At 42.1% G+C, this 18,365-nt stretch overlaps 1 protein-coding gene across 1 annotated transcript in view; it reads left to right on the top strand.

Moving 5' to 3' along the window:
- The first annotated feature begins 3,543 nt into the window (after nucleotides 1-3,543).
- LOC137563529 (calcium/calmodulin-dependent protein kinase type 1D) overlaps nucleotides 3,544-18,365 on the top strand; it is a 420,545-nt gene continuing 405,723 nt past the window's right edge. The window contains exon 1 of the mRNA XM_068276106.1: nucleotides 3,544-4,085. Coding sequence (XP_068132207.1) covers nucleotides 3,994-4,085 — 92 coding nt within the window. The 5' untranslated portion in view covers nucleotides 3,544-3,993. The remainder of the gene's footprint in view (nucleotides 4,086-18,365) is intronic.

Raw genomic sequence — 18,365 nt, forward strand, 5'->3', positions numbered from 1 at the left:
TGAAAACAAAAATAAAGAAATAAATCATACAGGTGTAGTTTGTCAGGCAATTATTCCTAATGCCTAAACTGAATCACATGAAATAATTGTGCAATATGTAATGTAAATTAAATTGACAGTCAACTATAAACTGATGGAGGAGGATGTGGCAGAATATTGCTGTTTTCTGACTGCTAAGGCACACTGACCCCTTGTGGTGATAACCGGTATAAAAATGAAGAGACATCTTCAATTAGAAAGGTGTGACAGAATAGTTGTACAACCCCATCAGAAGTTCACTTGTACATCCTAAACTAGAAACTATTATAAATCAATAACACAAGTTACATTTTGGTATTTGAATAAGAATGATTTTTTTTGTCTCTTCATCTAACAAAGCATTCAAAGGTGGACCAGAAGTGGCTAAAGAGATTGATTAAGGACAAATGGAAACATGTTAATAGCTTTGGAATTTGAATTTCTGCTTGCCAGTGGACTTCTTTTTTAAATTGGGTAAGAAAAGGAACCAGGTAGGCACCTGGAACATAGCAAGGCCCTAGGCACTTTCCTAGGTTATGGTTTAGGAGGTAATCCAACACTGCACAAATCGGGAAGCCCCATGGCAAATGTTTAACATGGGCCATGGTCCCACAAAGTAACTTGATTTCCCCATGAATGAAGGGCAATGAACACATTTAACCCTGATGAATGCAGTACAGCTGTACATTCACCCCAATCATAACCACCAATACAATTACTTCCTACCACAACAGAAGACAATTTATGAAAATTGCATTGAACAGGTTAGGGAGAATCTGGGTCCCACAGCAGCCACTGAGACTGCTTCTAAGCTCTTGGACCTGAAAATGATATCTGTGGCCTCTTGCACACTACATGCGATTCCGATTTTAATCGGTACTGCATGCTGCGTGTTTTCTGCGTTTTTCTTTTGATAGCATCCAGGGAAATCAGAATCGCAAATCAGATTTGCAGTGTACAGGGGGCCTCAAAGAGATGTGCCTTTTTCTTTCATTTGAATCCCTTCTTTAATAGCTTTAGCAAAGGACAACCTTCCACAGCTATTAAAAACAATAGCATAACTATATACTGACCAAACTTTACTAGGGCAGAGGATAGATTAAAAAATTGCAAATGCATATTTGCAAGTGGGAAACTGTAAGCAGATTAAGGGCAGGTTCACACTAAGGCCTGGAACCCCCTGCAAAACGCAATCGCAAGCGTTTTGTATGAGCAGTTTGTAAGTGATTTTATGAGCGTTTTAGGGAGCGTTTTTAAAAAGTGTATCAATTATCGTTTTAAAGTCTGATTGGTCCTTTCAATTAATTTTAATTTTGTTACAGTGTGCAGTAACTTTAAAACGCTAGCAAAATCGCTCCATGCAGGTTTTGATGAGCGATTACGCCAGCAATTATATACTTTACATTGAAGCGCAAACGCTTACAAAATGCTAAATGCCCTGCGCTTGCGATTTTCCAAATTGCAAACGCTCCTGTGGAAGTTGCCCCATTCATTAACCAGGGCTGTGGAGTCGGAGTTGGAGTCGAGGAGTCGGAGTCGGGGCAATTTTGGGCACCCGGAGTCAGAGTCGTGGTTTCAGAAACTGAGGAGTCGGAGTCGCATGATTTTTGTAGAAAATCCACAGCCCTGTTAAGTATTAGACTAAGGAGTCGGAGTCGAGGAGTCGGAGTCTGAGCAATTTTGGGTACCCGGAGTCATGGTTTTAGAAACTGAGGAGTCGGAGTCGGAAGATTTTTGTACCGACTCCACAGCCCTGTCATTAACATTAGCTGAGCGTTTTGGGAAAACGCTGGCATGTTCAAGCGCTCCCTAAATGCTCACAAAAACGTCCTTGTGGGTTCCAGCCCTAAGAGAGCTTTTTCTAAGTGCCAGCGATTTTAAAAGCTTCTGCTAATGTTATCCTATGTGTGCTCTCACTGGAGCGATGTGATTTTGCAAAAATCCCCCATAGCATTGCATTAACAAGAGCTTTTCAAATCACTAGCACTTAGCCCAAGCTACCGCCAGGGAGGTTAACTGCCAGGAGCTCTATGCAGAGTATTGAACGCAGTGGGAGCTTTTACCCACCTCCTGGGGGATCCAGACGTGGGTAGCTGTTCTACTTCCTGTCCTCCGAGGCTCTGAATCACTCTGGTGAGATCGCTGTCATTAATCTCACCAATATGTTACAGCACCACCTGGAGGATGGAGGAAAAATTACAGCGCTGAAGCCCAGGGAGGTGAGTCAGAGTAGGGGCTGCTGCAGAGACTTTGGCAGCATGATTTTAGCCCTATTTTAGGATCTGAAACTTTTAAAAAGACCCTAAAACCAGAAATAATCATACTGTTGGGGAGGGGAGGGGGGGGGGGGGGGGAGGTTGAGTTAATAAGCTCTTGCAGTGTGAACCAGCCCAAAGTGAGGATAAATGTGCCTGTTTACGGCAGGGACCAAACATGTCAGTGCAGTAAATGCGTATTGTTCTGCATACAATGTTGTTCTGCATACAATTTTCTCATAGTATGTGTGTTTGTATGTGTTTAAATGCATGTGCTATTCAGCTGTAGCTAATGATTGTCAATGGGAAAACGCACACGATGGGAGATTATGTTCCAAGAAGTACATTTTTTTTTTCATGCATACAAAAATCCCACTGAGGGAGGGATCACACTTGCATCGGCAGGAATCAGAGACGATTCCCTTAAGCGTATTGCCGCACATTTGCACGTTTTGTGGTGCATTTTAACCCATGCGGTATTTTTTACAGTAGCCATTGATGATCCTGCATTGTGCAGGAAAGTAGTGCAGGTTGTATCTTTTTTTAACGCTATGCGGAATCGCAGATGCCTACTAAAATTACATTAGCTGCTGCGAAAAGTGCGTTTTTCTGCATACAAATGCACATGATGTGCAGAAAACTGAAAGACAAGTGTGACCTGTGCCCGAGAATGCAGCAGCACCATACACTATGATCACATGCGTTTCTGCATGCATTTTTGGTATTTAGCAAAACACTGCAGGTCGTGACCCCTTCCTCAAGTGTGAACCATTGCAACATAAGCTACATACATGTGATTCCGATGCAATTGTGAGTCCTGCATGCTCCATTATTCTTCTTGTGTTGCTAGCATCCAATGAAAATTAGAATTGCAAATCGTACTTGCGATTTGCAATGTCAGTTGTAATGCAGTTTTGGTGTGTGGGAAAAAAAGCATGCAATTCTGACAAGTGTGGTCCCAGCCTGCTGTATGGAAGCCTATCAGCCATGCATACCCCCAGGCTCTGTGGTGCTTTGCCTATCCTGCACTATGAAATGAGCAGGTTGCTCATGCAGCTTCCAGGGCTGCACCACTGCCTCCCTATCCCATCGTCTCCGGTGGGCTCCTCGCTGCTTGGCTTTTTTATGCAGTGAGATCTGGGATCCGCCAACCGACAGGTCCAGCCCACAGGAAAGGAGTCTCCTTGACGTGCTCGGAATTTTGGTGCAATGCGAATTATTATCTCCAAGTCATGACTGAGTTGGGTCTGTCAGCGGCTGAGCACCTCTGCCGTGTGCTGCTATCCCCCTAATAATAACAGCACAGCTCACTGAGCCTGTGTCATCCTCACCACAAGCAGCTGGAGTAGGGGGAGCCCAGCCCGCCACTGGCAGGCAGCACCACCCACCCCACACAGCTCTGCTCTGGCGTGTGACTGGAGGGAGCTCAGTGATGTGACAAGCAAGGTTTACCTGCTCTGCTCTCCTCCTCTTCTCAGTGCATGGGAAGGCTGAAGGCAGACGGCACATCCCAAGTCTACAGCAGCATTGATGCCTGGCTGGGGACAGCAGCTACTCAGCTACCTCTCTCAGATCATCTTCAATGTGACAGCGCTGCCGCTTCTCATCCGCGCCAGTGGGAAGCAGGAAGTCTCGCAAGCCGAATAGAGGAAGGGCTGCGCTGAACTGAACTCCGGTGCTCTGGCTGCCATCCCGAGGCTGACTTATCGCTGCGAGGACCATGGCTCGGGAGAACGGGGAGAACAGCACTGTCTGGAAGAAACAAGTGGACGACATCAAGAAGATCTTTGAATTCAGGGAGGTCCTCGGATCGTAAGTACAGCGAAGCTTTCTCTCTGTCAGTGGTGTGTATGGAGGGAAGGGGAGACGGGGCTGGTTATGACAAGGCATACTGACTAGTGAGTGCACTAGAAGTGAAAGTAACAGCTCCATTGCCAACTTACCCTGTGCCAGTACATCAGTACATTGGGACTTCTCTATGCTGCATCATCATAGCTGGGAACTTTCCAAACAACCTGTCTCTCTATGCAAATATTCACCCACTTCCTGGCTTGTAGTGGTAATATTTTATGTTGCAATAAAATAAATACATGTGTATGTGCGTTCTGGTTCAGCCTTTCTGAACAGTATTATGACATCACATGCAGGGCATAATTACAAACCTTGGGGTCCGCCTGTGAAAATTTCAAGGGGCCCCCCACTATCTAAGTTCCACCCCATTTTAGCCACCTTAATGCATCTTGGGGGAGATGGGGGTGTAACCCCTAGCAAGTATGGCCATTTGCCAATCTCCCCTCCACCAGTGAATTGTGGCTGGTATAAAGTTCTTTCCCCGCCCCATGAAGCATGGACAGTTTAATAATTCCCCCTCTATGTGTGGCTAGTATCATAATACACCCCACCCTGGCAGCATTCCTCTGTAGGCTTGTATGCATGTCACTTTACATTAAGAAGGACTCTTCCATAGGCTCCAGAATGCATGTCATGTGACAGTGGGAGCCTTAGGGCCAGTTCAGAAGGATGCTTGGGGGTGTTAATCTTGTTGTCTCTGGTAGGCAATGAAAGCAACGCTTAAAGGGATCAACAGCCACTTCCACTCATGAATGGAAGCAGCTGTTTCTAATGACAGTACCAGTGTTTCTCTGCATTTCTAATGACGGTAGCAGCGTTTCCTGTCCTTTGCGTGAACATTGCTTTAGATCCCAGCATCTTGTCCTGGGCATTACCTGCACCGTCCAGGATTGGCTAAGTTTGGTGGTTCTGTGATTCCTTGCTGGGGTCAAAACACAACATGACGACCAAACTATGGGAAGTGCTGCTGAAGGTAGCCAAATGCTACCTTGCAGAAAAGCATTTGGTATCGGCTAAATGAGCTGCGGCTGCTGCTGCACCCTGGCTCTCATGTGAACTGGACCTGAAGGAGGAATTCTCCATAAGCTACCCAATGTGGCACCTGACATCAGAGCATTATGTACCCCTGAACTGTCTTAAAACTGTAAAATGAAGCCCATGGTGCAGATGGGCTTGATTACCTTTTCCTGACTATCCTGCCGCTGCTTGTTGTTGTCGGGGTCCCCCCTTCCCTGTCCCCGATCCACCCTGTACCTGCTTGTCCGCAGCCACCCAGAAGTTCCTCTGAGCGGTGCAGAGCAATGAATGAACTGTGCAGGCACGTGTTTGGGACTGTGCCTGTGCAGTGAAAGAAGGTGCTCATAAACTTTGCTTTCACTGTCCTGGAGCAATGCGGAACTGCGCCTGCGTATTTGTAAATTGCACAAGGCTGTGGGAAGCAGTACCTTCCACTGAAGACCCTGTCAAAGAAGATGAGGACGAAGGGTGTGGGGACCCCGATGACAACGAGCAGTGACAACACAGTCAGTAAATGGTAATCTAGCCCGCTAAGGGCTTTAGTTCACAGTCTTAAGACAATTCAGGGGTACTTTAAGGAGGAATCCTTCATAGCTCCCGAATGCATGTCACGTGACATTGGGAGCCTTAAAATGTACCTGAGATGTCGAGTATAAAAGCAGTTATACTTCCCTGGGGCTTTCTCCAGCCCTCTTCAGGCTGTGGGCTCCCTTGTTGCACCCTCATCCCACTCCCCAGGCTGCTCCTGTGCTCCACTGGCACGCCCGGTAACTTTGTCCAATCACTTTTTTTTCGCATCACACATATTGCTTCCTGCCACAGGAGCGCGATGGGGCGGGTCGCGGGAGCAGTCCGCAAATGCAACGCAAAACAAGTTACCCGCTCATGACTGGCTCACAGGGCTCTGCCGTCATACTGATGGCAGGGTGAGTGGGTTGCAGCAGGGGGCTGAGCGGCAGGACTGCGCAGCGACGATTGTTGAAATCTACGTCCAGTCAGAGCCACGCAGCCACAAGCAGGACATAGATTTCAACCAGCTCAGTCCGGTAAACTGTTTTTGTAACAAGGTGTAGCACCCTGAACACAACACAAGTACTCAGTGATGTTAGGGGTTGCAACATTATGTCACAGATTTGTGAAAAGTGTGCTATATATTTAAATTAAAGAAGTCCTCAGAACAATATATTGCCAGTTACGTTATGTGTCTATAGATAGTCAAGGAGATGACTTATTTATGTTGACAAGAAGTTTTGAATCAGGATGATACCATTTATTGGCTAACTTAAAAGAATAAGCAGGTCTTTATGGATTTAGCAAACATGCAGTGTGTTTCTTTTTCTTGTTTAAATGCAAGCTAGAAAGTGGTTAGTGTTTGTCACCTTCATCTGGGATCCTATTCAGGGTACTGAGAGGTATGTGACATAATTATGCAAGTGAAGATGCATGCAGCAAGAGGTTTTGTTAATAATAAACTGGAATACACTACATTTGTTTTTAAAAACAAACAAGAAGATTTCAGTACATGTGTATAAACAGACATTCAACTTTACTGACCTTTCACCAACCTCCATCATGTTATAGTAGGCAAGAATTGCAGCCTTTACAACATATTCACAGTATGGGATATCCAAATATCAGACAGTTATTAACAAAATCTTATCCAGGTTTTGTGGATCAGTTGTGTTTAGGAAACCTCCCTCAGGGTAATGCTGCTATGCTTCACACCATGGTAACACAGCGTTATCTAGCATGGGTTGTTGTCCAACGCAATGCTATTGTTATGTGCTATACTGTTTGGCTGTTGTCTTTTGAAGATTGCCATTAGTGTCCTTACTTGCAGAGTGAACAACAGAGTATCTTCTGCCTTCTTGAACCCTTTTTTTTTTTTTTTTTACATTCCAGGTTGCAGGGCTCCAGCTGATTCCTCATACATGTCCTTCATCCATCATTGTGTCTTTATCCTGTTGCCGATGTACTCCTGCCTGACTCTTTTGCCAGGGAAGACAAGAACCCTGAGTGAGGCTGGAGTATATCATCATCCTGTGTAGAGTAAGGATATGAGTGAGGCTGTGGCTGGAGCCCAGTGGCTTGGAACACAGGTAAAGTAGAAATAAACTGCCTTTTCAGTGCTTTCCATAGCACATACTTTGCATCGAGTGATCAGAGGGATCACGATTGGGGGAATCACTTATGTCTAAGTGCTTGTCCTTCCTCCCCCTCCCCCCCCCCCCAAAAAAAAAAAACAGCGCAAAAAGGTGTGGAAAACGCATGCATCTTTCTGTGAAAGTCTATACATTTGTAGTTCAGTGCATCTGCATTGATTCACATGTGTTTTTTATTAAAAAATGTATGTAGTGGTGTATTTGCATTTTAGCAAAAATGCCGGCCTACTAGTGAGTGTTCATATGTGAATGAGTTCCAGGGGAGATCTATTTTCACTTGCAGCTCTTTCCGAGTCTGCAACAGCATGTAAGTGAGGAAAACCCACATGTTATTGCCTGGTGCCATAAGCCCAAAGCCAAATGTCACCTGAGCTCCCTGCACTCACCCAAATATAAATTGACATTTGGAAACCATTATTGGGTTTTATTGGAGTATTTGGGGTAATGCTCATAAAGTACAGATGAAACTCAAAAAATTCGAATATTGTGCAGAAGTTCATTTATTTCAGTAATTCAGCTTAAAATGAGGAAACTAATACAGTATATGAAATAGACTAATTACATGCAAAGTGAGATTTTCAAGCCTTTATTTGTTACAATTTTGATGATTATGGCTTACAGCTTATGGAAACCACCAAATCTCAGAAAATTAGAATATTACATGTAATCAATAAAATAAATTGTTAATTAACATAGTAGTGATACATCACTACTGCGTGGCTATTGTAAGCATGAGCTGTTGCTTAGTTACGCAGGCTACGCTGTCCAGCAGGGACATTAAGTCACGTTGGTTTATTAGCACTCGGAAGGGGATATAACTCACTCTGTACCAGCGCATGAGGATTTTTTTTTGAAAATTCTCTTTGATTTTCAAGTTTAAACAAAAACTTGTAACATATTAGCACAAAGAAGCACACGCAGGTGAGGAGAAACAATGAAAGAAAAAAAAAAAGAAAAAAAGACAGAAAAACCACGTCACATAGAATTGCAGTGAAATGTTGCATTTTTACAGAAAAAGGTGTGTGGGTATTCGGTACCCATCTATTCCCATTCATTTTTGCATTCATTTGAGCCAAATACAATCACAAATTATGAAATGCAGATCTAAGCTTGCGGTTGAAAGATATATATATATATATACACACATAGAAAAAAACAAACAAGAAAATATCAATTTTAACAGATACTAAGAGGCATCTTTCATAGGCCATCAGTACATTAGAAATGATGTGGTGTCTTTGTTAGAGGTCCATGGGCCACATACCTTCTTAAATTTGGATGTGCATCCCCTTGCTATATAAGCTGCTTTGTATAGATGTAGAGAATTATTTACTAATTGTTTACAGTATTGGATAGTTGGTAAAGTAGGTCGTTTCCAATTGAATACAATAGCTTTCCTGTAATAGTATAGGAGTAGGCCTGTTAAGTGTTTTAGGGCGCTAGTTGGAGCCAGGGTGTGTACATTTCCCAGAATGCAGTGAAGTGGCTGAGGTGGGACGTGAGTCTTCGTGATAGATGTAATGATTTCTCAAATCTCCTTCCATACAGCAGCTATTTTTGGACATGACCAGAAAATATGTTCAAAATCAGCCAAGGCAGCGCCAACACGAACCAGAGCCAGTTCGGTCAAACTTGCTTAATTTGTTTGGGTTTAAGTAGGCTTGGTGAGTAATTTTAAATTGTATTCATTTATCTCTCATTGAAATTAGGTATTCAAAGGGTTTGATCCATGCATCTTCCCAATCCTCATCGTCTAGATTAGGTATTAGCGTAAACCAGGGTTGTTTATAGACAGTTGCATGAGGTTCAGCGATTAGGATTATTTTTTGGTAGATGGCTGAAAGTGTTTTAGTTAGATTATGTCAGAGGAAAGCAGTCTGTCCGGCTCTCGTCCAAACTATGCCGCAAATGCATGCCTCAACTGTATATAATACCTGAAAAAAAAGTTATTAGGCAATGAGAAGGTGTTTTTGAGGGAGTTAACATCTAGTAGTGCCCCAGCTGAAATTATATCTTCTGCATGTGTTCCTTTTTTGATCCAAATAATAGGGTCAGGAATCATGAAAAAATGATGTAGGGTTGCATTGTTCCATAATGGAAGTTTTGAGGAAACTAAATACCAGGAATGAACCACACTCCAGGCACGTATAACCACCTTCATATTAATTGTTAAAGGATATGGCACCTTTACTCCTCTATACAAAACTTGGGCAAGTGCTTCATCTGATCAGCGCATGAGGATACATGAATCAACCCCCATGTGGTTTAATACAGCACTTTGGGAACATCCAACTTCTCTTGCAATTACCTTTTTGAGGCTTTCCCTCCTTAAAGAGAATCGGTATTGTTAAAATCGCACAAAAGTAAACATACCAGTGCGTTAGGGGACATCTCCTATTACCCTCTGACACAATTTCGCCGCTCCTCGCCGCATTAAAAGTGGTTAAAAACAGTTTTAAAAAGTTTGTTTATAAACAAACAAAATGGCCACCAAAACAGGAAGTAGGTTGATGTACAGCATGTCCACACAGAGAAAATACATCCATACACAAGCAGGCTGTATACAGCCTTCCTTTTGAATCTCAAGAGATCATTTGTGTGTTTCTTTCCCCCTGTTCTCATGCACTGAAGTTTCAGGCTGCTTGTTTCTTCCTGCAAACAGCTTTGCCCTTGTCTGTAATTCTTCAGTATGTGAAAGCCCAGCCAGCTCAGAGAACGATTTATCCTGCTTGTAAAAGATAAGAGAGAAGAGAGAAGCTGCTCTAATCCTAAATAATACACAGGCAGTGTGCATAGAGGGGCCTGGAAGGGGGAGTTCATAGCAGAACCACAACACTGAAGAACTTGGCAGCCTTCCAGACACAGGCTGACAAGTCTGACAGGGGAAAGATACATTTATTTATTACAGAGAGAGTAATAGTATAAAGTGCTGTAGTAAGCCAGAACACATTAGAATAGCTTTTTGAACTTGTAGGATGATAAAAAACAGGATGCAATTTTTGTTACGGAGTCTCTTTAAAGATGGTGTCAATGATGGTTTTCTGCACAACTGTCAGGTCAGCCGAATTTCCCATGATTGTGATTCCTACTGAACCAGAGGGCTGGTGCATACCACAAGAGCTTTTTAAATGCTAGAGATTTTAAAAGCTATTGCTAATGCAATGCTATGGGGGATTTCTACAAAAACACATTGCTCCATTGTGCACACACACATAGGATAACATTAGCAGACGCTTTTAAAATCACAAAGTGCTCAGAAAAGCTCTTCAGGTGTGCATCAGCCCTAAGGCCCGCTAGCAGCACTTTTCTATGCTCTTGCTAATGTAATGCTATGGGTGTGATCCCACTTGAAGGATGTGATTTTTTTTTTTTTTTTTAACAAATCCCACATAGCCTTACATTAGCAAGAGCTTTACAAATCACTGATGCTTAGAAAGCACTGCTAGTGGGTTCCAGGCCTGAGAGTCCATTTAACCATCCTGGGGGTAATCCCGAACTATGCTCAGGCTAGCCGCAGGGAGCTCTATGCAGAGTATAGCGCGCAGTGGGCATTTTTACTCACCTCCTCGGGGATCCAGACGTTGGTAGCCATTCTCCTTCCTGTCCTTCGAGGCTCTGAATCACTCTGGTGAGATCTGGTGTCGCCGTCATCGATCTCACCACACAGTTACAGCGCCACCCGGAGGACGGAGGTATAATTGCAGCGCTGGAGCCCAGGGAGGTGAGTGAGAGCAGGGGCTGCTGCAGGCATTCTGGCAGCATGATTCTTTCCTGATTTTAAAGTCTGAAACATTTTAAAAAGACCCTAAAATCCGAAAATAATCATACCGCCAGGGGGTTAAAGGCTCGGGAACCCTTTGCAGGTGTTTTGGATTAATTAGCTGATTAGAGCATGACATTTTGAATCTAGAATAATGAACCTTTTTACAATATTCTAATTTTCTGAAATGTTGTTTTTGTGGTTAAAGCTGTAAACCATAATCATCAAAATTATAACAAATAAAGGCCTGAAATATGTTGCTTTGCATGTAATGAGTCCATTTCATATGTTAGTTTCGCCTTTTAAGTTGAATTACTGAAATAAATGAACTTTTGCACAATATTCTAATTTTTCGAGTTTCACCTGTATATCTGTATTGCAGATTGCTGCAGGACATTATGCCCTCATCTGCAGATTATGAGGAAGCAAAGTGTGTAGAGAAATAAAGTGGATTATGTAACACTGCCAGCAGTATGCTTGTATTTCACTCCTTCCTCAGTAACCATCTATCTGTATTAGTTACTGAGAAACTAGTAAAACTTGATGTAATTAGTAGCAAAGCTTTGAAGGACTTGCTGATGAAAGGATTTACTGCTTATACTGCTGGTGGAACAAATGTATTCAAGGAGAATGGTTACTGTTGATATTAGACAGCTAGTGTCATTATTTTGGTGACTGTCTGTTGGTACCATAATTCAGCTAGATCATACACCATTTTGTAATACTGCTAAAACTCCTGTGCCTTAACTATGTATTTCAGGGTTTAAAAAACTGAACTCGGGACTAAAAGACAAATTAGTTTCACAGTGGGGCGCTTCATTGCACATCCTGTAAAAACAAGATTGCAAGGCAACAGCGGGAGAAAGTTGTGTAATGCGTTACATGTGCGGTGTGAAGCATGCAGTACTTGCAAAGTATGCTTCACTGCAACTGTAAGCGTGCATGTTGTCTGGTACCACCGGCATGCCTAGTGTTATTCGAAGGAATTTTGCTGCATTGTTTACGAGCAGATGAGTATGTACCAATACAATGTAATTGCATTGTGTTTGCTATGCCATTACATTGTCCAACCCAATATAGTGGGCTCTATTCACAAAACTTATCACCTAATTGATAAAAATAACCTTTCAGCACATTTACTAGCAAAATAATCACTCAAAGTAAGTTGTTCCTGATTAACTTGATTTTAATATTACTTTTCTTACCTTTAATTTATAATATATTTTTGCTCTTTGAGAGCTTAAAAAAAATAACATAGATAAGGTGAAAACAGAAGAAAGCAAGTGAAAAAGCTTTGTAAATCATGCCCAATGTGTCTGTGTGAAACTAGCCTAAGAAAAGGTTGGAAGCAGCCATCAGGTTGGAAGCAGCCATCAGTTAAAATGCGTATTTCCATTTGACTGGAGTTGGAAACTTGCACTGGTGTAACTAGAAATGAACACGGCTAATCAGATTCACAAATAATGTATTGCCTGTTCCCAAATCTGATTGCCTGTGCAAATTTCCAGTCTCTGTTGATTGGAAATGTGTACATTTGGGTCTTTTTGTATTTTTATTGACCACAAGGGATGCTCTCCGACCTCAACCACGAGAAATCATAAGTGATTACTCGTAGTTCAAATGAGGTTTAAATTAAATTGATGACTGTGGCGCTTTGTAACAATAATAGTGTGGGCTGCAGAAAGAGCTATGGGGTTTGCTCAAAACCTCATCGATTTAAGGACATATATGATACTTGCCTCACTTCTCCTCAATGACCATTCATTTAATGCTTCAATAAAAAATATTTACACACTGCATACCTTCATGCATACTGTTCCATTCAATCCAGGTTGTGAATGGAACAGTATGCATGAAGGTATGCAGTGTGGTAAGGTCAGCTGATCTCAGTAAAAGCTTGGGAGACATTTCAGTATTATTAATTATTTACCTGACAAAGGAATTTTATAATAAATATTTTTTATTGAGGCAAGTATCATATATATCAAATGAGGTTTAATTACACCAGGTGTGCGGCGGGGGATGAAAGGGTTATTTACCCATAAATCAGTGTCCTCCCTGAGCTCCAAAACGGTCCATGCGTCTTATTAGTTGTGTCCAAGCCTCGCTGCCGTCACTTCCTCCTTCAAGCCAGAAGGAGGAAGTGACCGCAGCGAGAATTGGACACGACTAATAGAACGCATGGACCGCTTTGGAGCGCAGGGAGGACGCTGATTTATGGGTAAATAACCCTTTCAGCCCCCGCCGCACACCTGGTGCAATTAAACCTCTTTTGAGTCATGTGTAATAACTCTTGATTACTCCTGAGTGAGGTTGGAGAGCATCCCTGTTGACCACTGGTTAGAACATCTGCCAGTATATTAAGGTTTGCTATCTTTGTCACCTTTTTGAGAGCTTTCAGCTTTTTTTTTTTGGTTTTGTTACTGGTGACCCTGTCACTGACACAGTAAATGTAGAGAGTCTTCTCAACCAGAATATGGACAGTAAAAACTCGTACTCTGAAAAAGGCATTGTAAACTTTCCCATGCTACTTGCCTTTTCACGGATTTTGAACTGTAAGTAAAATGAAACTTTACAATGTAAGTAATGCCCAGATAGCTTATGGTGACGTAGAACCACTAGGAAAGTATAAAGGGCTAAGAGAGACCAAAATGCTCTATTAAGATGCAATGCTAAATGTAATTATACACCAGCAGTTCTAGATGTGAAGCCTTGCTTTCAGGGGCATAAAGAGATGATTTGCATATTCAGGAGTGATGCATCATGGGAAACCACAGTTGCTCACTTAAAGCTGAATTGTCGCAAACACCTTCTGTTTTAAAAAGGCAAAATTACACTTAACCTAACCATTTGTCTCTGGTTCGCCAACACTAAAAAAATGGGGGACACACATTAGTCATATTTAATGCTAAGATGAGTAGAAAAGTTAGCATTAACTTCTCACAGAAGTTCTAACCAGTGATTTACTAAAAATGTGCTAAATATGCAACTTTGACAGAGACTGGAAATTCATACAGACATTTTGACCTGACAATAAATGAATCCTCAGTTTTTGAGACACCTAGTAACATAATTCTGCTCCTAGGCACTGTCTGCATAGGCTGTTACATGCTCCCAGCAGAGGATGCTGGCAGCCAGGCCAGAGAGAGGGGAGGCATGGGCAGAGGGAGTGAGGAGAATTGAGTGGTGCCACTAGCTTAAGTGCACATAAAGCTGTACACTGAGTGGCCCAAAAAATTAAGAGACTGACCTTATTTGAAATTAAACCAGGCCAGCAGTGAGTAGAGTGCCGTAACAATCCGAGACAGTCTGAATTAAGAAAAAAATAAAAACAAACCCCATCCTAGACACCTTAATGAGTCTGCAACTTTAGCTGTCTTTGCCATGTTCCAAACCTTTCTGTATGTTTAGTAATACTGGTAGTACTAGAATGAGTCTGGATGGTTCCAGAGTAACAGATAACCCCAAGGTCTGACTGCTCTGTTGTAACAGAATGTTACAAGTCATCTCCATCTTTGGAAACAAATCTCATCTTTTGAATGAGGTAAATTCCATTGTAATGATTCGACTCTACAGTACATTTTCTTTGTACTCCTATTTGAAACAAAGCATTTGTGATCTTAAAACAGTGTTACAGCTTTCATTTGATAAGGCATACAAGTTGTACCAGGTGCTTTGCCGGCAGTGTTACAGAGAGTGAGATGTGAATTCAATTAGATGAACAGAAAGCAGAAATGAAGCCCCTGGGAGCCATACTTGCTTCTGGGTTTGCAAGTGCAGGTACCATGGAAATAAATACTCTGGCGCCTTTCCAAATCACTGCCTGGATTATGAGGGGACAAAGTATGTCTGGTGTTCAGCTGAGCACGGGAAGTCACTATTTGTATAGCGCAAATACCACCTTCAAGAGCTTTGTGTTGCATTTCCCTGGGAATTCACCGGCTGCTAAGAACGGCCATCTCTGCCCACTGCTCCCTGCTTATCAAAACGCCTGTGTGTGATGCCACTTTATTACTTCTCCTTGCCTAAGCTCTTGAAAAATGCATTTCATTTGGGTAAAGTGGTATCTCTAATCCTAACCTCTGTCAAAATGCAATGATGCTAGTTGTACAATGGTGTTCAGCTAGTGAATATGTTATTAGCAGCAGTTATGGGGACAAATACTAAAAAGCTAAAGAGCAAGGGAAACCGTGAAAGGATCACTCATAGCAAAGATAAGGCTTGCGCACACTATGCACCATAGATGTTCACAGTGGTGTAGCAATAGGGGATGCAAAGGCTGTGACTGCACGGGGGCCATAAGGGGCCCACCCTTAACCACAGTATTAGCTCTTTATTGGTCCTGTGCTAGTAATAATCACTTCTATAGATGCTTTGAATAGTAGTGATCATTAACCAGCTATCCCCCATCCCTTTCTTGCACTGATACTGCAGTTGTCCTTGGCAGGTTTTGGTGTGCCATATTAACTGTTAAGTACTTGGGGGGCCCCAATATAAAACTTGCACTAGGGCCCTAAGCTCCTTAGCTACGCCACTGGATGTTCGTATATGCAGTTTTACAGCAACACTGCTCTCTGTTGCAGCAATGGCTCCAAGCAGTAATATTGAAATGGCACAGCACTGCGCTGTGTACTGAAACGCATGCAGCCGTGTTTTTTTGGGAATGTGTAGCTGCACAACACATAACTGGAAAGTCAGGCGGTGCTGTTTGCACTTTCTTCTGTGCTTGTGTACTGCATACTGTCTAAACGTGTTGCTAAAATCTCCACAGCAAAAGTGCTCATTAAACGAGTGACTTTTGGCAAATGATTGTGTTTTTGATGAGATCATTCAGATTATAAGAAAAGTTTGCTTTTAATTGATCCGCAGCATTAAAAAATACAAACAACTCCTGATATCAAAACCACTTGCATCGAATTCATAAAAAAACATGTGCCACGTTGACAACTAGCTCTTTAAAGTGTACCCGAGGCGACATGTGACATGAGATAAATATGTATATGTACAGTACAAAACATATTAATAACCAGGCTGTTTTATTTTGCTGCCTGAAAGAGTTAATTTCTAGGCATGAAAGTGACAGCTTCTGTCTTGTTGTTACCTTGTGGGGAATATAGTATGCACCACTGATATATCATTCGTTTATCTCATTAGTTTATTTTCACGACAGATTCACTTTAAGGAAATAGTTGCCAATGTGGGCATTCAGGATCAAATGGGCCCACTAGCTTCTCTGTTTTCCTACAATATGATCTGAATAATCTGATCGAAAATTCAATTTTTCAGTTAAAAATTGTACCATTAATGGGCACCATTAGTCAGTCCCGACCCTAAGCAATGGTAAAACATTTCGAAGTTAGACATTTAAAAGTGCCTTAAGTGCTGGACAACACGTTATTGCAAACTTCAACTGTATTTTTAAAGAAGGGTTTGGTGGCACATGCTAATATCCCTTGCCTGGGTCATATTAGTATTTAGTGAGCATTGCTGAAAAGATATGAGCCATATGCAATTCACTTTTTCACCTGAGTTTTCTCCTGGGAGATAATTTTTCATCTTCTATTTAAAATAACTTTCCAGCAATTTTCAACTAAAAAAGTACTTAAAAGTAATTGACAAAGTACTATCAAAATTATTTTGAGTATTTTTTTGCTTGCCGATGGCTTAAAAGGCATTTTATTGTCAAATTTAAAAATATCACCTAGAAGAAAACTCAGGTGAAAAAATGAATTGCATATGGCTCAGTGAATGTCTGTGCTATTGCATTTGCATATAGATACCCATACCCATAGCAGCAGCTTATGTTTAATAAAATCTGGACAGCCACTGCGTATGTTGTACACAGAGCTGCTTGTTTACTAATCTCACAACATCCCACATAGGGTGTACTCACATTGTGGCGTTCTAGCCACGCCCATATAAGCAAGTTGAGTACTCAGAGTACTCTGGATTAAGTAGAACGTGCTGTCATTTTTTTTTTCTTCCTAAGGAAATAATAATCCAGGGCAGGTTCTGTAAGAATATATAAACAGTACTGTGAACCTTAAAGCAAACCTGTCATGGAGAAAATATAAGGTGGCCTCTGTAAAACGTAATAACACAATGTTGTCATAACTTCATGTTGCTGACTAAGTTTAGTATTCCCTCTTGCTGACACAACTGCAATAGGCCACTGCGCCTGTGTGGCCTTGGCTGTGCGCATCCTCACACGCGCTCACGTTGGCGAGAGTGTCCTGTGCAGGCGCAGTAAGAGAGAACTTCATACTGCGTCTGCATAGGATGCTCTCACCGAGGGAGCGCGAACGAGGACACGCGCAGACAGGACCGCACAGCCGCAGTGGCCCACCGACTGATTAGTCTGCAGAAATGAAACTTAGCCGTGGCGGGGGATCAGAGGATTGGTTTGGCACGCCGCAGGCACAGGACGGCTGCAGGGGGCTGGTGTAAGCTCCAGGTAAGTGAAAGTCTCTTTTTCTTTTGTTCAGTTTAGGATCACTTTAAGCACATCAATGTCACTGAGGTGGGACACTATTATCCTTTGCACATTTGATCTGTAGCATACTAGCATGTCCCTGGATTTGAGCTTGTTATAGGATCTAGCCATCACCCCTTGAATTATCAAGTATATCACAGGCTGCTCCACCTGCCTCGGTGATGCACAAGTCTCTGACATCCCAGCCTGTAGATGAATGTGCAGAGCTAAAATGCTTTAAACTTGTATGTGGCTTAGGTATTGCTTGTAATTATCATTCAGCATCACACATACATTTTCCTTTGCTGAGTTTTAATGAATCAAGTGCTAATTAGCATGAGAGAGCAGCAATAATTACAGAGGGGATTACGACTCTGTTTAAAAGCATTTGATGCATCAGGGAAGGAAGGCAGCTAGATATATAGTATAAAAAAAGGTTATACGAGTGAACACATTTCACCATTCACCTTCCAGGCATCTTCAGCTTTGAAGTGCTGCTTTCGTCTGTGGTGTGTGTATATTGTTTTTATTAATGGAACTCAAGCTGTTGAACATGGAGTGAAGGGGTGGACCAAGTTGATGCCTCTCAGCACCTAGTTGGTGATTATCACTGTAACACCAGAAGTAGCTGATCAAACAAACACTATTTCCTTATTTTGAGAGATGTAAATTAGGATGGGGAAACAGCTCCTACTGCTAGTTTATAAATATCTGTTAGTTAAACTCTTCTTCTGCCAGATAATAAGGTTGTAAAGGTGCCTTACATGTATATATTATCATAAATATAGTCAGTGTGTTTTGTTTAACCTCTTGCGTACCAGCAGTCTCTG

This window comes from Hyperolius riggenbachi, chromosome 3, assembly GCF_040937935.1.
Source record: "Hyperolius riggenbachi isolate aHypRig1 chromosome 3, aHypRig1.pri, whole genome shotgun sequence".
Taxonomy (NCBI): Eukaryota; Metazoa; Chordata; class Amphibia; order Anura; family Hyperoliidae; genus Hyperolius; species Hyperolius riggenbachi.